The sequence below is a fragment of the Gadus chalcogrammus genome, chromosome 1 (assembly GCF_026213295.1).
Source record: "Gadus chalcogrammus isolate NIFS_2021 chromosome 1, NIFS_Gcha_1.0, whole genome shotgun sequence".
Lineage (NCBI taxonomy): Eukaryota > Metazoa > Chordata > Actinopteri > Gadiformes > Gadidae > Gadus > Gadus chalcogrammus.
Genome location: NC_079412.1, coordinates 19438972 through 19462386, shown reverse-complemented (window position 1 = coordinate 19462386; position 23415 = coordinate 19438972). Strand labels below are relative to the sequence as shown.

The 23415-nt window shown below is 53.4% G+C and overlaps 1 protein-coding gene across 1 annotated transcript in view; it reads right to left on the bottom strand.

Moving 5' to 3' along the window:
* Nucleotides 1-248: 248 nt before the first annotated feature.
* mtor (mechanistic target of rapamycin kinase) overlaps nucleotides 249-23415 on the bottom strand; it is a 103177-nt gene continuing 80010 nt past the window's right edge. The window contains exons 38-58 of the mRNA XM_056594499.1: nucleotides 21655-21772; nucleotides 20540-20737; nucleotides 17499-17599; nucleotides 16977-17073; nucleotides 16531-16629; nucleotides 14803-14925; nucleotides 14095-14277; nucleotides 13486-13620; nucleotides 11155-11329; nucleotides 9172-9307; nucleotides 7502-7649; nucleotides 5303-5425; nucleotides 4742-4824; nucleotides 4362-4434; nucleotides 4179-4253; nucleotides 3596-3731; nucleotides 2991-3056; nucleotides 2364-2444; nucleotides 1814-1894; nucleotides 1242-1347; nucleotides 249-758 (exon numbers count right to left, since the gene is read on the bottom strand). Coding sequence (XP_056450474.1) covers nucleotides 743-758; nucleotides 1242-1347; nucleotides 1814-1894; nucleotides 2364-2444; nucleotides 2991-3056; nucleotides 3596-3731; nucleotides 4179-4253; nucleotides 4362-4434; nucleotides 4742-4824; nucleotides 5303-5425; nucleotides 7502-7649; nucleotides 9172-9307; nucleotides 11155-11329; nucleotides 13486-13620; nucleotides 14095-14277; nucleotides 14803-14925; nucleotides 16531-16629; nucleotides 16977-17073; nucleotides 17499-17599; nucleotides 20540-20737; nucleotides 21655-21772 — 2353 coding nt within the window. The 3' untranslated portion in view covers nucleotides 249-742. The remainder of the gene's footprint in view (nucleotides 759-1241; nucleotides 1348-1813; nucleotides 1895-2363; nucleotides 2445-2990; nucleotides 3057-3595; nucleotides 3732-4178; nucleotides 4254-4361; nucleotides 4435-4741; nucleotides 4825-5302; nucleotides 5426-7501; nucleotides 7650-9171; nucleotides 9308-11154; nucleotides 11330-13485; nucleotides 13621-14094; nucleotides 14278-14802; nucleotides 14926-16530; nucleotides 16630-16976; nucleotides 17074-17498; nucleotides 17600-20539; nucleotides 20738-21654; nucleotides 21773-23415) is intronic.

Genomic DNA, 23415 nt, shown 5'->3' with positions numbered 1-23415 from the left:
ACACGGACACAAGACGATTGATCACAGATATGTATTGAAATGAAGTGGAATAAACGATTCATGATGTGTGTGACGTCCAGAAGAAGAAAGGCTGCGGCCCACCATGCCTTGCTTCAAGGCACGGCGGCAGGGAACCCCCCGTGATAGAGGACAGCCTTCCTCCAAACCGTCTGCCCGTGGTTTCACCCCCCCCACCTCACCCCCTCGACGGCCGCGGTGTGAATAAAGAAGCAGTCAGTGTAGTGAGAATCGTCCTCTGATTTATTGGCACATCACTGCCGGTACATCACGACGCCTCAGACCAGTGGCCCCGCCCACCTGGTCCGTTATGAAACGACCACGGGAGGTCCACGTTAGTAAAAGGCAGACGATAGGTTCTGGTCAAAATCGACACGTTAATACACAATAAGATACAACAGGGGGGTGGGGTGTGTGTGTGGGAGGAGCTCTGGGCGGCGTGGCGAGGGAGGCGTGGTCAGCCCCGGCGTGGGACAGCGTTGCCGTCGACAACCACGTGAGGAAGCGCGGAGGGGCTAAAGCTAATGCTAACCGGGTTAGCTCAGAGGCGACCCTGGCCGTCGTAAGATAAGATAAAAATGTCTGATACTAATAAAAGTAACGGCAACATTGAAGAGCGGGAGAGTTGGATGTTCAGCCCGGCCGGCGCGGTGGAAGCCCCGCCTCTCCGCTGACTCCTCTCGCTCTGCTCCAATAGGAGCGACTCGCTGCCGGAAAACGCCTTTTACCAAAATGGACACCTGGGGACAGAGGAGACGACGGACCAATCAGGAGACTCGCTTCACGTCCACCATTTTGTATGTCCTGCACAGTTTGGAGTTTTCAGGGAGAAGGATACGGAGCCCAGGAGGGGGGAGACAGAGGGAAGAGGGAGAAAGGGGGAGGGAAGGGGGAGACAGATAGAAGGAGGAGGGGGAAGGGAGGGAGGGAGACAGAGGGAGGGAGGAGGGGGGAGACAGAGGGAGGAGGGGGGAGACAGAGGGAGGGAGTGGGGGGACAGAGGGAGGGGGGAGACAGAGGGAGGGAGGAGGGGGGAGACAGAGGGGGGAGGGGGAGAGAGAGGGAGGGAGAGACAGGGGAGGGAGACAGAGGGAGGGAGGAGGGGGAGGCAGGAGGGGGAGACAGAGGGAGGGGGGAGGGGGAGACAGAGGGAGGGAGGAGGGGGAGGCAGGGGGAGGGAGACAGAGGGAGGGGGGAGGGGGAGACAGCGGGGGGGTACTGACCAGCCGATGTAGCACTGGCACAGGTTCTCGTGGCTGGTGGCCTGCTTGATGAGCAGCTCCACCTGGGTGGGCACGTCAAGGGTCTCGTCGTGGGAGAAGTCCCGCCCTGCACGGAGAGACACACAACCAATCAGAACGCTGCCGGGGGGAGGGGCTTCGTCTTAAAGGGGACGTATTACACCACCAGGTGTGAGTTGTTAGCCGCAACATGCCGATTTGAAAATCGGCATGTTGCGGCAGATGGTGTTGGTAGATGGTGGGGGTAGATGGTGGGGGTGGGGTAGAGCAGATGGTGGGGGTGGGGGTAGGTGGTGGTGGGGGTAGATGGTGGGGGTGGGGGTAGATGGTGGTGGTGGGGGTAGATGGTGGGGGTGGGGTAGAGCAGATGGTGGTGGTGGGGGTAGATGGTGGGGGTGGGGGCAGATGGTGGTGGGGGTAGATGGTGGGGGGGGGGGTAGATGGTGTGGGGGGGGCAGATGGTGTTGGGGGGGGTAGATGGTGGTGGGGGTAGATGGTGTGGGGGGGGTAGATGGTGTTGGGGGGGGCAGATGTTGGGGGTGTGAGGGTCTCACCTGTCAGTTTGTCTCGGACCCGGTTGATGATCTGGATGGCCTTCTTGTTCAGAGCCTCAGGCTGCACCAGCCCATCCCCGACTACACACACACACACACACACACACACACACACACACACACACACACACACACACACACACACACACACACACACACACACACACACACACACACACACACACACACACACACACACACACACACACACACACACACACAAAAGTCAATTTTCATACAAAACTGCATTTCAGCAGACAAATTGCGTGCAGATTGCTGTGGGTAAGATTGCTGAGTTTGATTGGAATAAATGTCAGCCAGACTGAGCTGGCCGACCACCAGCAGAGCCGTCCTGCTGATTACAATTCTGTTACACAAAACTAAACAAATGGAAATGGTAGCATGTTGCTGAATGGAACAAGAACCACTAATTACATTTTGTGTATTATATAATATATACTTAATACGTATACTCCACAGACAGGACGCTGCCGAGTGGGTGGAAGCCACTCTAAGGCACACAAACAAATACAGGCGCACAGATACTCACTGAAGGAGTGGATGGACTCCGGCACGGTGGTCCCTGCTTTCTTATGGGTGGTCTCTCCCAGGTCGATACCTTCCAGAGCCTCTGAATGGACAGAAAACACACACAACGTTCAGAACCAACCCTCAACACCCTGAAGTTCAGCAACCTGACGTTCAACACCGTGACGTTCAACACCGACATTGAACACCGTGACGTTCAACACCGTGATGTTCAACACAGTCGTTCAACACCATGACGTACAACACAGTGAAGTTCAACACCGAGACTTTCAACACCGTGACGTTCAACACCGTGACGTTCAACACCGAGACTTTCAACACCGTGACGTTCAACACCGTGACGTTCAACACCGAGACTTTCAACACCGTGGCGTTCAACACCGAGACTTTCAACACCGAGACTTTCAACACCGTGGCGTTCAACACCGAGACTTTCAACACCGTGGCGTTCAACACCGTGACTTTCAACACCGTGGCGTTCAACACCGAGACTTTCAACACCGTGGCGTTCAACACCGTGACATTCAACACAGTGACGTTCAACACGAGACGTTCAACATCGTGGCGTTCAACACCGTGGCGTTCAACACCGTGACATTCAACAAGACTCCGCCCCTCCAGAACTCACCCACTGACTGGCCGGCGGTGTACGAGTCGGTCCGGGTTCGGGAGCGCTTGTTTCCTTTGGTGTTGGCTGGAATACAGAGCAGAACGTGTTTACGGCCGTTAATAACTCCTGAAGGGCTCTGTGAAGGACACTTCCACTCTGGGCCCTCTCACTGTGACCGGGGATAATAGGAGAGCCAGACTGGCCTTGTCCTTCCAGCCGCCGACACAGAACCCGCTAAAGAGCCTTCTTTCAGCCAGCGCTACAAAGAGCTGAAGTAGACAAAGAAACTACCCGGCAATTTTAATCGGCGGCCAGACAAGAAGTGGTCATGAATGTTGGGCATGAAAATAACTTTGTGCCCAACTCTCTGAAGTTGTGGGGTTTTATACACTGCACTAACGACAACGCACGGGTTAGCATCCCAGGATACGCCATCCCAGCCTACGACGCTAAACTAGCATCTCATGCTAACCTAATCTAATTTACCCTGAGATACTAAATTAGCCTTGGATGCTACCGTCGCATATCCTGTTTAGCTAGGCTAGGTTAGCGTCTGCGCTCCCCACTGTTGTGCGTGCTGTTGTGCGTTCTGTTGTGCGTGCTGTTGTGCGTGCGCGGCTTACTGTCCATGAGCCTCCAGTTGAGCAGCGGGTCGTAGACGAAGGCCTCCAGCACGGCCATGACGCTGTCGCGGTGCTCCCGGAGGACCTGCATCACCGTGTGGCACGTGATGCGGTAGTTACCGTCCAGACCCGTCACCTGCACGCACGGACAGACGGTCAGACACACACACACACACAGGGACACACACACACAGGGACACACACAAACACACGGACAGAGTGACACGCATACACACACACAGGGACACATACACACACACACACACACACACACACACACACACACACACACACACACACACACACACACACACACACACACACACACACACACACACACACACACACACACACACACACACAAGGGGACGCAGACATACACACACACACACACACACACACAACTACGGCTGAAACGTTGGGCCGTTGACATCACTGGTCTGTGATTGGTCCGATGACCTCAACGGTTCCAACCTATCAGCACGTCTCCCCCCCCCCCCGGTATGAGGCGGTTCTCCCTGCTCTGGTAATACAGCAGAGCGAGACGGTTCCCCTTTAGGTCCTCATCTCCTCCAGGGCCTACCTCCATGGCGTTGGTCAGCATCCGGGTCAGCCGGAACGGGATCTTCTCTGGGAACTTCTCCCTGGTCATGGCGACCTGGGAGAAGAGGAACAGGAAGTTAGGGGGCGGGGTCAGGAGAGCAGAGGGGGGGGGGGGGGGGGGGGGGCTCTGGGAGAGGAGGAGGGGGGGGGGGGGGAGTCTTACCTCGAAACAGTCCCCAAAGTCGATGTGGAGGATCTTCCCGCTGAGTCGGTCCAACATGAGGTTAGACGGATGCCTGAGGAGGAGGAGGAAGAGGAGGAGGAAGAGGAGGAGGAGAGGAGGAGGAGAGGAGGAGGAGAGGAGAGGAGGAGAGGAAAGGGGGGAGAAGTAGGGAGTGGAGAGCAGAGAGAAGAGGAGATGATACTAATGCTTATAATCCCAGGAGGAACAACAACAGTGGATCATTGAGGGAGACAATGCGGTCGTCGCATCGATCGTAAACTATTCACGAGTGTTGGAGGTAACACCATCAGCGCCTGACCCCGTGGTGACGGTGTGTGTCCGTGGTGCGGGTGGAGGTCTCTAGGACCCTGAGGTCTTACCTGTCCCCCAGTCCCAGGATGTAGCCCACCATGGACATGACCGCCAGGGAGCGGGTGTAGTTGGTCCTCCGGTCGAACCACACCTGGGGGACGGAGAGCAGTGCACCTCGTTAACAGGGTGGTGTAGCTCAGAGCAGTGCACCTCGTTAACAGGGTGGTGTAGCTCAGAGCAGTGCACCTCGTTAACAGGGTGGTGTAGCTCAGAGCAGTGCACCTCGTTAACAGGGTGGTGTAGCTCAGAGCAGTGCACCTCGTTAACAGGGTGGTGTAGCTCAGAGCAGTGCACCTCGTTAACAGGGTGGTGTAGCTCAGAGCAGTGCACCTCGTTAACAGGGTGGTGTAGCTCAGAGCAGTGCACCTCGTTAACAGGGTGGTGTAGCTCAGAGCAGTGCACCTCGTTAACAGGGTGGTGTAGCTCAGAGCAGTGCACCTCGTTAACAGGGTGGTGTAGCTCAGAGCTGGTTACAGTAAGATAACAGGGTGGTGTACTGGGTGGTGACCTGGTTGGTGACCTGGGTGGTGAACTGGGTGGTGTACTGGGTGGTGTACTGGGTGGGGTACCTCAGAGCTGGGGCTCTTCAGCCACAGCAGCTTGGCCAGGTCGTCTCCGGCCGTGTTATTGACCGCGTGCTCGAACACCTCCACCTTCTCCATCAGCGTCAGGTGGTCGTAGTCCGGCGCCATCTGAACGACAAACACCAGCACTCAGACCAGTGGAACCAGTGGTGGAACACCAACGCTCAGACCAGTGGAACCAGTGGAACCAGTGGTGGAACACCAGCGGTCAGACCAGTGGAACCAGTGGTGGAGCACCAGCGGTCAGACCAGTGGAACCAGTGGTGGAACACCAGTGAAACCAGTGGAACACCAGCGGTCAGACCAGTGGAACCAGTGGTGGAACACCAGTGAAACCAGTGGAACACCAGCGGTCAGACCAGTGAAACCAGTGGTGGAACACCAGTGAAACCAGTGGAACACCAGCGGTCAGACCAGTGGAACCAGTGGTGGAACACCAGCGGTCAGACCAGTGGAACCAGTGGTGGAGCACCAGCGGTCAGACCAGTGGAACCAGTGGTGGAACACCAGTGAAACCAGTGGAACACCAGCGGTCAGACCAGTGGAACCAGTGGTGGAACACCAGTGAAACCAGTGGAACACCAGCGGTCAGACCAGTGGAACCAGTGGAACCAGTGGTGGAACACCAGTGAAACCAGTGGAACACCAGCGGTCAGACCAGTGGAACCAGTGGTGGAACACCAGCGGTCGGACCAGTGGAACCAGTGGTGGAACACCAGCGGTCAGGGAGGAGTCTAACCCCGGGGGTTAGTGATGAGTCAGGGTTCGGTGGTACTAGTAAGGAGTGTCTCAACCCGGGGGTTAGTCATGAGTCAGGGTTTGGGGGTACTAGTGAGAGGTGTCTAACCCCGGGGTTAGTCATGAGTCAGGGTTTGGGGGTACTAGTGAGAGGTGTCTAACCCCGGGGTTAGTCATGAGTCAGGGTTTGGGGGTACTAGTGAGAGGTGTCTAACCCCGGGGTTAGTCATGAGTCAGGGTTTGGGGGTACTAGTGAGAGGTGTCTAACCCCGGGGTTAGTCATGAGTCAGGGTTTGGGGGTACTAGTGAGAGGTGTCTAACCCCGGGGTTAGTCATGAGTCAGGGTTTGGGGGTACTAGTGAGAGGTGTCTAACCCCGGGGTTAGTCATGAGTCAGGGTTTGGGGGTACTAATGAGAGGTGTCTAACCCCGGGGTTAGTCATGAGTCAGGGTTTGGGGGTACTAGTGAGGGGTGTCTAACCCCGGGGTTAGTCATGAGTCAGGGTTTGGGGGTACTAATGAGAGGTGTCTAACCCCGGGGTTAGTGATGAGTCAGGGTTTGGGGGTACTAGTGAGAGGTGTCTAACCCCGGGGGTTAGTCATGAGTCAGGGTTTGGGGGGTACTAGTGAGAGGTGTCTAACCCGGGGGTTAGTCATGAGTCAGGGTTTGGGGGTACTAGAGAGGGGCGTCTAACCCGGGGGTTAGTCATGAGTCAGGGTTGGGGGGTACTAGTGAGGGGGGTCTAACCCCGGGGGTAAGTCATGAGTCAGGGTTGGGGGGTACTAGTGAGAGGTGTGTAACCCGGGGGTTAGTCATGAGTCAGGGTTTGGGGGTACTAGTGAGGGGTGTCTAACCCGGGGGTTTGTCATGAGTCAGGGTGGGGGGGTACTAGTGAGAGGTGTCTAACCCCGGGGGTTAGTCATGAGTCAGGGTTGGGGGGTACTAGTGAGGGGGGTCTAACCCCGGGGGTAAGTCATGAGTCAGGGTTGGGGGGTACTAGTGAGGGGGGTCTAACCCCGGGGGTTAGTCATGAGTCAGGGTTTGGGGGTACTAGTGAGGGGTGTCTAACCCGGGGGTTTGTCATGAGTCAGGGTGGGGGGGTACTAGTGAGAGGTGTCTAACCCCGGGGTTTAGTCATGAGTCAGGGTTGGGGGGTACTAGTGAGGGGGGTCTAACCCCGGGGGTAAGTCATGAGTCAGGGTTGGGGGGTACTAGTGAGGGGGGTCTAACCCCGGGGGTTAGTCATGAGTCAGGGTTTGGGGGTACTAGTGAGGGGTGTCGAACCCGGGGGTTTGTCATGAGTCAGGGTTTGGGGGGTACTAGTGAGGGGGGTCTAACCCCGGGGGTTTGTCATGAGTCAGGGTTTGGGGGTACTAGTGAGGGGTGTCTAACCCCGGGGTTAGTCATGAGTCAGGGTTTGGGGGGTACTAGTGAGGGGGGTCTAACCCGCAGCATGATGCGGTGCTCGATGTTGAGCAGGATCTTCTTCTTCTCGCGGTAGTCCCTGATGAGCGCGTGCAGCGTGTCGCAGTGGGGCACCCAGCCAATCAGACCGGAGTTGGTGGACAGGGGGATGACGGCGTAGCGCTGGATGCTGGGGACGGGGGGGGGGACGACGACGACATCATCATCAACAACATCATCATCATCATCATCAACATCATCATCATCATCATCAACCTTGATCTACACATTGAGCCAGAGGACTCTTCCAGTGAGACGTACAGATAGTGACAACAGGTCAAACATAGAAACCCACCGGGGGGCCGTGTTACAGAAACGTCCTATCTCGAAAAATCCTGTCTTAACTGTTTGGTAACTATGGTAACAAGGGTTAGGATCGAGATTCAGGACAAGAGTCATTACAGAACGGCAGATCCTACAGTCAGAGTTCTCTTATCTTAACTCCAGATAGGAAATTACTGAAATATCCTGAATGACCAAAATCCCAAATAAACTGTCCCAACCATAGGATGACCCATCAGCTCTCTCCTAATCGTCATTTACTGTTACAAATTAGCTAGTTGGCAGCTCTCTTATTAAATGTAGCGCAGCAAAATTGTGGACGTTGGCCTAATGGTGATCGACGAAATATATTTGCGGAAAGGCTAAATCCGTAATCCGACTCCGTAACCACGGAGACCCCTCGAGCATTCAAAGCTCTCCGTCGGGATGTCGGACACGCAATGCAGTTCACCGCCCGTTCGATCTTATATGTTGACTACAAACCATGTAAACAGTGTTTTAAATTAACTTCCAAAGCTTTTAAAAACTTATTTGGTGTTTTATTGGTCCTTAATGTGCAAAGTAAACAATGTGGAAGTGATTCAGGAAATGATTTAGTTAGAGGACCAATCACAGCGCTTGCCATAGTTAAAAAATATTCGATGCGCACGTCTGTTGCTAGGTAACGGACATAAAAGCTGAATGTCGATACTAGATCGCCTACTTAGGATATCTTTAACTGAGATTCGATAGGATTCCTAAATTAAGATAGGATAGGTTTCTGTAATACCAAATTGAGAACAATCCTATCTTACACTTCTCCTATCTTAACTTAGGTCTTAAGATAGGAAGTATCTGTAATACGGCCCCAGGAACAAAATAAAACACTACACAGGACACAGAACCAGAGAGCCACTACACACCAGTTATGCTCTTAGTGCGGCAAGTGCTTTGAGTGTGTGTGTGTGTGTGTGTGTGTGTGTGTGTGTGTGTGTGTGTGTGTGTGTGTGTGTGTGTGTGTGTGTGTGTGTGTGTGTGTGTGTGTGTGTATGTATGTATGTATGTATGTATGTATGTATGTATGTATGTGTGTGTGTGTGTTAATGCAGGCGCATTAGGGCTGCACAATTACAATATTGGAGTTCCACAATCAGATCAATAATTTTTGGATTTGTACCTTACATTGCTAATAAAATATTATGAGGAAAGTGAGTGCTAGATCAAACTATAACTTTGATCTGGCACTGCGCATAATTTGTAGTTTTTCCGAATGTTTAAATCGTTAAAGTTGAAATATAAGCAGGCCAAAAGCAATGTGTGTGTGCGTGCCAGCCTACATGCATGCTTTTGTGTGTGTGTGTATAAATGTGTGTGTTTGTGTGGGGTCCTACCTGAGGTTCTTGCGCAGGGAGGCGGGGTCATTGGCCAGTAATGTGTTCACCAGACCAAACAACTGCATCACCCTCTCATCCTGCCTTAGGTCCTCGTGGCCCTTGAGCAGGAACATGAACTCGCAACCGTTGCTGCCTGCAGGGGGCGACAGACACCACAGTGCCCGGTGAGGCCCCGGACTCACCCTGCAGAGACCTCACCGCATGGGGGGCTCGCCCCTCTGACACACGTCCTGGCTGGACGGGGCTTTACAGAAACCCATTTAAATAAATGGCGCATTCATATCCATGGATATAACCCGAACCCAAGGGACACCGGGCATTATTGCAAAATGAGTTACATCGCTAATTACATTTAGATTCACCTTCAAGGCGTTTAGCAGAAGCTTTTATCCAAAGTGATTTACAAAAAGTACATTTGCTAGAAGGAGAAACAATTTATCGCCGTCGGTGCAGTAAGGATGTTCACAGAATACTACAGTCCCAATTGGTCATTATGTCAACAGTGACGTTACTTTTGAAAATTACAGTCCCATTTACTGTAAACAGTAAACTCCAACTGCTATAACTGCACAGAACATCTCAAGGAGAGAATCCAAACTATGTGCTTCTCTTCGCCTGTTGTTTTTTATTGCCTCTCTCAGCTGAAGTTACTTTTAAAAACGCACTCTTTAACTTTTGCACAGTAGCCGACATTCTTTTGTTTAAAATGCGCCTTTGTGTATTCTGCCGTTCTCCACTGAGCAAGGGGATTCAGGGAGAAGGCTTGATCACCCCGTGGGCGGAAGGCCGCCACCCTTAAGTGGTTCCAATTGAACAAAGAGCGATGACGGCAGTGAAAAAGTTACCCGGCATGGGTCAGCCCAGGACGGCAGCGAGCTCCAGTGGAAGAAGGCTGTTCTGGAGGAGTGACTCGTGGTGGTGGACAAACAATCAGCCTTATTGACGGAGGTGGAGGCGAGTGCCAGGAAGAGTTAGACTCATTTCCTCCACCCTTTTTGGTGGAGCACCCGTCCATGAACAAGGGAGAAATCAAGGCTCCGCTGCTGTCCAGCACGGGTCGACAGCGGCTAGGGGGGAATGCCACAGAGCAACGAGCGTGTGATGAAGACCACAACACTGAGTAGGTCTGAGTGGTGGTATGGGCGTCTCACCTGGCAGAACACACTGCTGATTGGGTCTGCCGTCAAACAAACGACGAAGGATAATGTGCTTCACTGACGGCTTTCATCCAGTGGGAAGGTTGTCCTATATATGTCCTAGCAATGGTTACCCACTCTAAACCATGATGGGGATCTTTAGGGGCCACCGACTCTTACCATCAGGGGATCTTTAGGGGCCACTCTGGCTAATAAGTGTTACCAATGATGGTGATCTTTAGGGGCCCCACTGGCCCCTAACCCTTACCCATGATGGTGAGCTTGCGGGGCCCCTCTGGCCCCTAACCCTTACCCATGATGGTGAGCTTGCGGGGCCCCTCTGGCCCCTAACCCTTACCCATGATGATGAGCTTTAGGGGCCCCTCTGGCCCCTAACCCTTACCCATGATGGTGAGCTTGCGGGGCCCCTCTGGCCCCTAACCCTTACCCATGATGGTGAGCTTTAGGGGCCCCTCTGGCCCCTAACCCTTACCCATGATGGTGAGCTTTAGGGGCCCCTCTGGCCCCTAACCCTTACCCATGATGGTGAGCTTGCGGGGCCCCACTGGCCCCTAACCCTTACCCATGATGGTGAGCTTTAGGGGCCCCACTGGCCCCTAACCCTTACCCATGATGGTGAGCTTTAGGGGCCCCTGTGGCCCCTAACCCTTACCCATGATGGTGGTCTTTAAGGGCCCCTAACCCTTACCCATGATGGTGGTCTTTAGGGGCCCCTGTGGCCCCTAACCCTTACCCATGATGGTGAGCTTGCGGGGCCCCTGTGGCCCCTAACCCTTACCCATGATGGTGAGCTTGCGGGGCCCCTGTGGCCCCTAACCCTTACCCATGATGGTGAGCTTGCGGGGCCTCTGCTTGGAGGTGATGACCTGCAGGGAGGCGGCGATGGACTGGATGCGGATGATGGGCTGGTTGGGGTCGTAGGTCCCGGGCACGGCCAGCTCCAGGTCCCGGCACATCAGCAGCTTGGGGGAGACGTACTGCAGCTCCAGGGACGTCAGCTGGGGGACGGGGAGGGACAGGGGCCAGGGGCCGAGGAAGGGTTTGATGAAGTGACGTGAGGAGGCTCGTTTGCGTCAGCCCACTTTGCAGAGGTGGGGCTGCTAATAAGCCTCGATACAGGCTGCGTGGGTACAGCTGCTAATTAGCGTTAAGATGTAATGGAGAGGTACAACAGCTTATTAGCATCAGCACACAGTGTTTTGGCGCAATAAACTAATTAGCATTTACACACAATGTTTTGGTACCGTTGCTTTTTTAGCATTAGCATAGAACGGTGCGGTACAACTGCTAATTAGTATTAACACGATGCAGAGGCATCGTTACTTATTAACATTAGCACGCGATGCAGTAGGTCGCGAAATAAACACACAGCACGGCTTTTATTTTGAGGACGGCATTTGGCGACGGCGACAATTCTCAGAAGGAGCGTAAGTATGCAGTGTCACGGTCGGTTCTACGAGAAAAAGAATCGGGAAACTGTAGTACACCCCGAGTGTGCTTAAACGATCATCCATCTGCCCTCACTGGGAATACTAACCAGTGTTCACGGGAATGAATCGAGTCACTCCACTGATCTCAACGCAAACACCGGCAGGATTCCTACACTAGTGTACACATGGCCTGGATGATGATGTGCGTTTTAGTGCGTATAGAAACAGCCCAGGCAGGCTGGGAAGCCTGCCTGGGCTGTTTCTATACGCACTAAAACGCACTCTAACCTAAACCTGAACCTAAACCCCGCAGTCTTTACCCTTTATCCGATCAAACAGCCGTGAAACACGCCAACTCATGTATTGAGCGACGCTCGCGGGCACGTCGTCGGTGGTGTTCGCCTTCGGTCGCTCTGCCCTCCCCGACCGACCGCACCGGCGTTGTCGTTCCGTTTTAAATAATGCAGGCGCCGTCTGGGAGCCGGTGAGCGCGGGTACGCTCAGAGCCCTGCTAATGGGGCAGGGAACAAACCCCAGGCTCGTTACGAAGGCAGAGACCTCGGGTACGAGGGTAGGGACGCGAGGGGGAGGCAGCCTGCCCGTTCCTTCCAGGGGGCACTTAAGAGGGAGTGCAGGCCGGCTCATAAAGTCCCGCTCTCTTGTTAAACAACTTTCTCCCCTGCGGGTCGCCCCGTCCTTCTCCGGCGGCCGTTAGTCAGCCCCCGAACGAGGCCGCCGCCGGCCCGGCGAGAGGTAATGGGAGGCGTTCAGCGGTTCACCGCGGGCGCGCTGTAAATCCAGCCCGTTTACCTTTTAATAGAAACGCCGTTAAAGCACGGTGGATGAGGGGCGGGGGGGGTTGACCGGGGCTCCGGTGAACGTCCTCTGAAGGACCCCGTGGCTGAGGCGTGGCGCGGTGCCCGGAGGCCTCAGGGCGGACACAGTGAACCACTGAGGACACTGTAGTGCTCTGTCGCTGTTTTTTCTTCTCTGGAAATCCACTATTGGCTGGGTCGTTACCATGGTGACTCATCAATAGTGACTCACCAGCGTCCCCGTCTCTCTCCGGCAGCGGGCTGTGTTAGAACACGGGCCGCTGCCGCCGGTGGAGGAAAAGTTAGAGTTCCTCAATAGTTTCAGCGAGTGGGGAAGGTATTCGCGGAGCCCTCCCCTCCAGTGATTATGGATCGGGGATCGATCGGGGATCCATGGTTTCACCGCAGCGTTCGTGTTGTCAGCACAGTGTGATGATGTTCACGAGGAAATGTCCTCCATACACACGGACGTTTAGCATAATCATCTAGCACTACGGCATCTACAGCAGTGGCTCTGGAGATAGAGCGGGTTGACTGGTAACATGAAGGTTGCTAGTTCGATCACCGGCTCCTTTTAGCTCAGCGTCGAGGTGTCCCTGAGCGAGACGCCTCACCCTGACTGCTCCAGACGAGCTGGCTGTCGCCCTGCGTGGCTGACACCGCCGTCGGTGTGGGAATGTGCGCATGAATGGGTGAATGTTAGCCAATATTGTAAAGCGCTTTGAGTGGCCAGTGGTTGGAAAAGCCCAACATAAATGCAGAACCCTGACAATTTACATTATGTCATCAGGGAGCAGGGTAGGCCGTCGCGCCGCAGCATGCCTACAGATAGTCCGAGCAGATGGGGAGGGGGGGGGTATCGAACCGAGAGCCTTCCGGCTGGGAGTCGACCACCCTGAGCGGGCGTACCTGGGGGAGCTGCTTGGAGATGCGTCTGAAGACGTGGTAGTAGAGGTCCCAGGCCTGCGTCAGGTCCTTCACGTTGCCCGAGCGCATGTACTTCCTGCACCAGTCCTGCGCCTCCATCAGGTCCCGCCCGTACGCCTGTGACAGGAAGTGACCTCATTCAACGTCTGTGTACTACAAAGGCTACTGATAGCCGATGGTGTTAGCTAGCGAGTGCCGGTACTAAGTCGTGTAAGCTAGTGTTTGATGGTATTAAGTACTGTTAGCAAGCGATAGCAGGTGATCACAGTTAAAAGCTAGCATTTGCTTGTGTTAGCCATCATACGCTAGTTTTAGCTAGCGATAGCTGGTGTTCACTGTATAAGCTAGTGTAGCTCGTTTTTAGCCACTTCTGGCTAGTGTTAGCTGGTATTAAGTAGTGTTAGCAAGCAATATCTGGTGTTCACTGTCATTAGCTAGCGATAGCTAGTTTTTAGCCACTGATGGCTAGGGTAAGCTGGTATTAAGTAGTGTCAGCGAGTGATAGCCGAGTTTAGCGTGTTTTCTTGTGTAAGCTGACGATAGCTCATGCTGGCGCCTGAGCTAAGCTACTGTCGGCCGCCCGGGACGGACCTGGTTGAAGGAGGTCTCCTTCAGGGTCTGCGGGCCGCGCTCCATCATGGCGTGGAGGGGCTCCAGCACGGCGAACATGCCCTTGACGTTGCGCTCGCCGAAGTAGAGGCGTGAGGCCTCCTCCAGGCCCTCGTGCCACATCTCGTGCCACAAGATGGCCACCCGGATCAGCTCCTCGCTCACCTGGGGGCGCACAACACACAACCTTTATTTAAACAGAGCCTTTATTTAAACAGAGCCTTCATTTAAACACAAGCTTTATTTAACAACCTTTATTTAAACAAATCCTTTATGTAAATACAACCTTTATTTATACAGAACCTTTATTTAAACTGAACCTCTAGGAAAAGAGAGATGGAGTGGTCAAACATAACTGCATTGATTTAATACTTCATACTTTTTCCTTCTCAAAGATAAATAAACACAGGGGATAGAGATAGAGGGAATACAAATCTAGCACAATATAAGGATGTTAATGACGACAGAATAGTTAAAGTGTCTAGAGAAGAATTAGAGCTTCCCACCATGATGGCCGACAACAGTGGCTACAGGTGGTAAAACGTGTCCTACCAAGATGGCTGATAACAGTTGCTAGAGAAGGGTAAACGGGTCGTACCAAGATGGCTGATAACAGTGGCTAGAGAAGGGTAAACGTGTCCTACCAAGATGGCTGATAACAGTGGCTAGAGAAGGGTAAACGGGTCGTACCATGATGGCCTGCTGCACCAGCGTGTTGCAGTGCTCACACATGTTCTTCAGGATCTTGTTGGCCGCGTTGTGGCGGGCGGTGGTGGTGGACTTAGAGGCCACGGTGAGCGGGTAGATCAACGCCTAATGGGGGGGGGGTCAAACCAAATAATGCCTTGTTTAATAACAGTTTCTTCATATCAACATTGATCACCTTGACTTCATCTAAATCTGTATCTTCTTCTTATGCAGAGAGTGATACCTGGGCTGAAGTGTTATGTTCTGTTATGAACAGCGCTGTGTGTTAGGATGGGTGTGTTTTGTTATAAACTGGTGTGTTAGCGCCTGTTATCTTGGGGTGGTACTGTGTGTTACCTGGTGGTAGTGTGTGTTACCTGAGGGTGGTACTGTGTGTTACCTGGTGGTAGTGTGTGTTACCTGGTGGTAGTGTGTGTTACCTGGTGGTAGTGTGTGTTACCTGGTGGTAGTGTGTGTTACCTGGTGGTAGTGTGTGTTACCTGGTGGTAGTGTGTGTTACCTGGTGGTAGTGTGTGTTACCTGAGGGTGGTACTGTGTGTTACCTGGTGGTAGTGTGTGTTACCTGGTGGTACTGTGTGTTACCTGGTGGTAGTGTGTGTTACCTGGTGGTAGCGTGTGTTACCTGGTGGTGGTAGTGTGTGTTACCTGGTGGTAGTTGTGTTATCTTGGGGTGGTACTGTGTGTTACCTGGTGGTAGTGTGTGTTACCTGGTGGTAGTGTGTGTTACCTGGTGGTAGTTGTGTGTTACCTGGGGGTGGTAGTGTGTGTTACCTGGGGGTGGTAGTGTGTGTTACCTGGTGGAGGTACTGTGTTACCTGGTGGTGGTAGTGTGTGTTATCTTGGGGTGGTAGTGTGTGTTACCTGGTGGTAGTTGTGTGTGTTACCTGGTGGTAGCGTGTGTTACCTGGTGGTAGTGTGTGTTACCTGGTGGTGGTAGTGTGTGTTACCTGGTGGTAGTGTGTGTTACCTGGTGGTAGTGTGTGTTACCTGGTGGTAGTTGTGTTACCTGGTGGTGTGTGTGTTACCTGGTGGTAGTTGTGTTACCTGGTGGTAGTTGTGTTACCTAGGGGTGGTAGTTGTGTTACCTAGGGGTGGTAGTTGTGTTACCTAGGGGTGGTAGTTGTGTTACCTAGGGGTGGTAGTTGTGTTACCTGGTGGTAGTTGTGTTACCTGGTGGTAGTTGTGTGTGTTACCTGGTGGTAGTGTGTGTTACCTGGTGGTAGTGTGTGTTACCTGGTGGTAGTGTGTGTTACCTAGGGGTGGTAGTTGTGTTACCTAGGGGTGGTAGTTGTGTTACCTGGTGGTAGTTGTGTTACCTAGGGGTGGTAGTTGTGTTACCTGGGGGTGGTAGTGTGCGTTACCTGGTGGTAGTTGTGTTACCTAGGGGTGGTAGTTGTGTTACCTGGTGGTAGTTGTGTTACCTAGTGGTAGTTGTGTTACCTGGGGGTGGTAGTGTGTGTTACCTAGGGGTGGTAGTTGTGTTACCTAGGGGTGGTAGTTGTGTTACCTAGGGGTGGTAGTTGTGTTACCTGGGGGTGGTAGTTGTGTTACCTGGTGGTAGTTGTGTTACCTGGTGGTAGTTGTGTTACCTGGTGGTAGTTGTGTTACCTGGTGGTAGTTGTGTTACCTAGGGGTGGTAGTTGTGTTACCTGGGGGTGGTAGTGTGCGTTACCTGGTGGTAGTTGTGTTACCTGGTGGTAGTTGTGTTACCTGGGGGTGGTAGCGTCCGATGTCGGTGAGCAGCTGGTGGATGAGGCGCCCCACCAGGGCGCGGGGCGTGTCGATGCGGGCGATCAGCTGAGGGATGACCTGAGGAGACACCAGAGGTCTCAGACCCACTGGGGACCGCTGGGATGGACTATGGGGGGACCAGGACGCTTTTATTTTGAAATCAGTTCGAATAAACGATGCAGTAATAAGTTTCGAAGTTTGTTTTTACGAGATGCCTAAATATGTTTGAATAATGAATTCAGGATAATTATAAAAAATACATCAGATCGTTACTTATATTATGGATGCCTTTTAATCCGCTTCCATCTTTTCGGACATTGTTATACATTTGAGAGAGCGATGCTAGGAGCCAAAGAGAGAGACTGGGACAGACAGACAGACAGACAGACAGACAGACAGACAGACAGACAGACAGACAGGATTACCTGTAACCAGGTGTCTATCTGGATGGTCTTGATGCCCTCCACCAGAGCCTCGTTCACATCAGGCCAGTGGCCGTAGTCGAACCACAGAGTGAGCACCCTGCAGAGGAACACAGCTGTCACCACAACCCCCCCGCGCAGTGCACACCTCTGGCCACAAGAGGGCCCCTGGTTTCCAGCTACGGCTGTTCTCTGCACTTCACAGTACAGTACTTCTACAACTGTAGAGCATAGTATTATACAATAATATACCATGCAGTAGTGGTAGTACTAGTACTGTATAGTACTCTAATATGAAGTTATAGTACTTTGTATTATTATTATTATTATTATATAAAAGTAGTGCACACGCCTTGTTTATGGTGGACAGTAAAGTGTACTTTTTAGTGAAGTACGATCGTAATTTATTACGCCCCATTTAAAGGGAGCAGGAGTATGCCCCACTGGGTCTTGTGTGGTGCGGTACTGCCTTCCGTTTATGGCATTGGAGGGGGCTGAGTTGGCCTGGTGTTCAGTTGGCCTCACCTGAGGGTGTCCTGGAGGTTGTTCCCCCGGGACAGGGAGATGGAGCGGAAGAAGCCCTGGACTGCAGGCACCGTGTACAGCAGCAGAGTCTTGGACAGGTCCTGGGTGCAGACGGACAGACAGACACCATGGGTTAGGTCCCATCACATGCACACCCATACACATACCAGTACGCACGGGAATCTGTGTATGCTTATACCATATTATGGCTTCTTCATTCACCCAATGTATGGAATACAAGTCAGCAATACAGCCTCGTTAGGTTCCAGAGGCTGGAGCCTGACGAGGCTGGAGCCTGACGAGGCTGGAGCCTGACGAGGCTGGAGCCTGACGAGGCTGGAGCCTGACGAGGCTGGAGCCTGACGAGGGTGGAGCCTAACGAGGCTGGAGCCTAACAAGGTTGTAGGCTTGAGGGTTTTTGGCATCACTAGGCTGGAGGATGGAGGCTGAGCTACAATTATTGCCTAGCATTCACCCATTCATAGCCACATCCACACTCCGACGTGTCGGGCATGAAAGATAAGGGCCTGTTGGTCAAGGGCGGTTCAGTTTAGGTGTCCTGCTCAGCGACACTCAGCTAGGAGGAGCACGGGATCGAACTAGATGCCCCCTGAGCCAACGCAGTACCTTTCGTCAACCCAGAAAATTAACTGGGATGACGACTTTCAAATCATTAACATATGGCTCCTGATTTAGAGCGTTAATCCTTGTCCTTAATCCTTCGATTTATACCGGTATTTACAATGACTCATTCCATTTTGTCCTTCAGCAACAGAGCGAGTTACAAGCGAGGGTGAGAGCAATCAGAGCATGCCACCAGACTTGGAACAAGGACACGACTAAGTTAGTAGAAGCCACCTGGACTGACGGCAGCGGGCCACAAGAATCAGAATGAAGGGCGAGCATTTGCTTTGTATTTAGAATGGTCCTATGGCGTACCGAAATCCTAATCGAGAAAAATACACATCGATATATTAGTTCACTAAATGAAGCCGTTATTCTTGTGAGAAGATGACCATTACTCCAAACGTCCATCACCCTGAATGGCATTCCCTCCTCTCTCCGCGTCCGTCGGAGACTCTCTCCCGGCCGGCGGGGCTCGGTTTCCCTCCAGCTTTTATTGGGTTTAAATAAACAGCGAGTGAGACGAGAGCAGCCATGTGTGAGCACCAGGCCCTCTGCTCACTGGGAAATCAAGGTCACCCCCCCCCCCCCCCTCCACCTCCCTCTCTGCTCCCTAAAGGAAAACACACTCTGCATTTGGGGGGGCACTCTCCTTCCAGCCCTGGGATTGACAGTCTGGTGTATGTGTGTGTTTGGGTGCCCTCTCCTTCTAACCCTGGGGTTGACAGTCTGGTGTATGTGTGTGTAGGGGTGCCCTCTCCTTCTAACCCTGGGGTTGACAGTCTGGTGTATGTGTGTGTAGGGGTGCCCTCTCCTTCTAACCCTGGGGTTGACAGTCTGGTGTATGTGTGTGTAGGGGTGCCCTCTCCTTCTAACCCTGGGGTTGACAGTCTGGTGTATGTGTTTAGGGGTGCCCTCTCCTTCTAACCCTGGGGTTAGGGTTGGGTGTATGCGTTGTGTGTGGGGGGGCGACCTCTCGGTGTGTGTCTGTTTTAGGACGGTCACGTTCTCCGTGAGCGATGGCATGCAGCAGCACGCGGCGCGGGCTGTAATTGTGCGCATACCGCTGACGCTCGCGTGACCCGCCGCTAAACGCGGGGACTTCCCCCAACAGAAGGCTAACGAGCAGCCGAGACGCTCGGCATTCTGGGAGCCCAGGGTGGTGTTTATTTGGATGTTTTTGTGTGACAGGCGCTTTGGAAAAAACCCAGTGACCTCTGGTCTGATGGGGGCTGGAAGTGAAGGTAGGTAGGGGTGTGTGTGTGTGTGTGTGTGTGTGTGTGTGTGTGTGTGTGTGTGTGTGTGTTAATATGTTACTGTGTTACTGTGTGGGGGGTGGTGTTTCTAGTTGTGTGCATTCCTGCTCTGTTTGGGGGCATTTTATGTCTGTTTGACATTTGTGTTTGTGTATCTTTATGTGTGTGGCTCTTCCGTGTGCGTTATTGTCTGGTTGTGTTGTTCATAGGCCGCGGTCCAGGATTCCTGCAGGCTTTGTGAGGCTTTTAATGCGTTTGTGTGTGCCTGTGTTTTTTCATGTGTACGGTTGCACGCAGGTGGGCGTTTCTTCTTATGCGTTTGTATAACTGTGTTTGCAACACAGACAGAGAGAGAGAGACAGAGAGAGAGAGAGACAGAGACAGAGAGGGAGAGGGAGAGAAGAGAGAGAGTGAGTCAGAGTCAGATAGTGAGTAAGTGAGTCAGCGAGTTAGTGAGTGTGCAGAGGCATGTGTGTGCAAGGGCATGTGTGTGTATGTGCACATGTGTACAAGCAGGTGCATGTTTATGCGTTTGGGTGTGTGCGTTGGTGTGCATTGGTGTGCGTTGGTGTGTCCGTGTTTGTGCGTTGGTGTGCGTGTCTGTGCGTTGGTGTGTGTGTCTGTGCATTAGTGTGTGTGCGCGCGTTGCTGTGTGCGTGTTTGCGCGTTGGTGTGTGTGTCTGTGCATAAGCGTGTGTGCGTTGTTGTGTGCGTGTCTGTGCATTGTGTGTGCTTCGGTGTGTGTGCGTTGGGAGTGCGTGTGTGCATTGGTGTGCGTGTGTGTGTGCGTTGGTGTGTGTGTGTTTGTGCGTTGGTGTGTGTTTGGGCGTTGTGTGTGCGTTGGCGTGTGTGTCTGTACGTTGGTGTGTGTGTGTTGTTATGTGTGCGATGGTGTGTGTGTGCGTTGGTGTGTGTGCGCTGGTGTGTGTGCGTTAGCGTGTGTGCGTTGGTGTGTGTGCGTTGTTATGTGTGCGCTGGTGTGTGTGCGTTAGTGTGTGTGAGTTGGTGTGTGTGCGTTGTTATGTGTGCGATGGTGTGTGTGTGTGCGTTGGTGTGTGTGCGTTAGTGTGTGTGCGTTGGAGTGTGTGCGTTGGAGTGTGTGCGTTGGTGTGTATGTTTGTGCGTTGGTGTGTGTGCGTCGGCGTGTGGGCGGAGCCTGACCTCGCCGACCTTCCTCTGGCTGGGCGAGGGGGCGGGGCTGTGCTCGCCGCCCTCCGCCTCGCTGTCGCTGTTGCTGGCCTCGCTGGCGCCGCTGGCGCCGCTGGCGTGCCGCACCTTCTTCTTGTCGTCGCGGCCGGCGCTCTGGTGCTTGTAGTGCAGCACCGCCTCGAAGTTCATCACCGCCCACGCATGCCACGCCTGGGGGAGACACACACACACACACACAGGGAGACACACACACACACACACACATACAGGGAGACACACACGAGACACACACACACAGGGAGACACACACAAGGAGGGAGACACACACAAGGAGGGAGAGACACACACACACACACACACACACACACACACACACACACACACACACACACACACACACACACACACACACACACACACACACACACACACACACACACACACACACACACACACACAAGCAGAGACACACACACACAAGCAGAGACACATACACACAAGCAGAGACACACACAAACAAGCAGAGACACACACACACACACACACACACACACAGTACAGGATGGGTCAGGTTCATTAGCGTTGCACAGCGTCCCTGTTCTGGTGGACCTGGCGTTCATTCACCCCCGGGGCCGGGGGGTGGACCGGAGTCCTAAAGGATGACTCTCAGATCTCCACCCTTGTCCAACCACTAAATGTCCCGGGCCCCGGGGGGGGTGAGGGAGGAGTAGAGGCGCCGACCAGAGCGATATGGAGATCAGGTTGTTCTACTTGGAGACGTGTAGCGGTGAGCGTTTCAGATGTAGAACTAATGTTCTAATGAACGGCTCCCAACCGCTCCTCTGAACTCTGGTTCAACGGCGGCTCTCAACTCTGGAGGTGGAGGTGGAGGTGGTGGTGATGGTGTTGGAGGTAGTGGTGGTTGTTTGAGGTGGTGGTGGTAGAGGCAGTGTTAGTGCTGGAGGTGGTGGTGGTAGTGATGCTGTTGGAGGTGGAGGTGGTAGTGATGGTGGTGGAGGTGGTTGTAGTGATGCAGGTTGGTGGTAGTGATGGTGGTGGAGGTGATGGTGTTGGCGGGGGTTGTGGTGATGGAGGTTGGTGATGGAGGAGGGGGGGTGCAGCCTCACCTTGTACCAGTTGCGGTCGTGCTCGGTGGAGTGGCTGTAGTACTGCAGCACCTTGGGGATGGTGCTCTCGTTGATGCCCTGAAGGCTCAGCTGCCACTCGCCCAGCTTCAGGAAACACCTGGAGGGAGAGAGAGACACCCACATCAACAGGGAGGAGGAGGGGGAGAGAGAGAGAGAGAGACACCCACACATCACCAGGGAGGAGAGAGAGAGAGACACCCACACATCACCAGGGAGGAGGGGGGGGGAGAGAGAGAGAGACCCACACATCAACAGGGAGGAGGGGGGGGAGAGAGAGAGAGAGACACCCACACATCACCAGGGAGGAGGGGGATATATAAGAGAGAGAGAGAGAGAGACACCCACACATCACCAGGGAGGAGGGGGGGGAGAGAGAGAGAGAGACCCACACATCACCAGGGAGGAGGGGGATATATATATAAGAGAGAGAGAGAGAGAGAGAGAGAGAGAGAGAGAGAGAGAGAGAGAGAGAGAGAGAGAGAGACAGAGAGACAGAGACAGAGACAGAGACAGAGACAGAGAGAGAGAGAGAGAGAGAGAGAGAGAGAGAAATACAGTCAAAGAGAGAGACACACACCTGTACCCACATGTCTATCTAAAGGCAGTGGATTCCCTTCGGAGGTAACGGGAGTACCATAATAACAGAACCGGGGGCTGTGAGGAGTGACGCTGTCAGATGGTAGACGCTGAGGTTACCTGATCTGGTGAGAGAGAACGGCTGTCCACTTCTTATGTGAAAGAAGGCAAATCGGTCGAGTTTCATTGGTGATATTTTGCAAAACGCAGGTTTGTTGGCTTTATCGGCACGCCAATTAAAACCGGATTAAAGTCACAGTCAGTTAAAAAAAATTGATAAATGAGAAAATGAAAGTGATCACCATGGTAACAAAACTAATCATCAACTAAACGTGGAGCCTGAAAAGGTACGCCATAACTACCTAGCAGCTGCGACCCTCTATTTAACCCTCTATCTATTCGATAAAAACTTTCATTTTGAGCACCTTTCAATTTAATTAATTCAGTTAATTAATTTGTTTTTAAGTCACTGGTGGAAGCTTGTTTTTTACAAAGACTGGAGAAATTAAAGTGCTGTTGTGACCGAGTGACACAAGGACCAGCGACAGGAGTTAAACACCGCGCGACTGCCGCGAGCGCTGGGTTCATCTGGACATCGGGACGGACCAACGGAGGGCATCATGCTGCCGTTCATCACGCCGCCGTTCATCACGCCGCCGTTCATCACGCCGCCGTTCATCACGCCGCCGTTCATCACACGGACCTCTGAAGCACTTCCTGGAAGCCACTTTAGAGCCGGGTCTTGGATCCCCAGCCCAGATAAAGGACCTGGTGGCGGGCCGTCCATAGCAGAGCGTGGGGTCCGACCCGGCCTGCATCCATCACCTCAACAGGCGAGGCGTAGCCGCCCCCCATCCGTCCGGCTAGCGGGGTCGGTTCGGGGGGGTTAGGGTTCCATGCCGGGCTGCACAGTGCAGGCCCCCCGCTGGGCGGCGGCCGGGCGCTACAGAACGAGGCTGGAGGCTAAGTGGGTTAGCGGCTGAGCTAATGGTGTGTGAGGGTGTTGGGGTTGGGGCAGCGGGGTTGTTGTGGGATCGCAGCGCGGTGGAACGCCGTGTTCAGGTTTTACATTAATCCCACAAATAGGTGGAGAAGTGTCCCGACGCGCAGAAAATAATGGGCCAGAATACACTTCTTTGTAGACGGAGATGGAGGCGTTTGGTT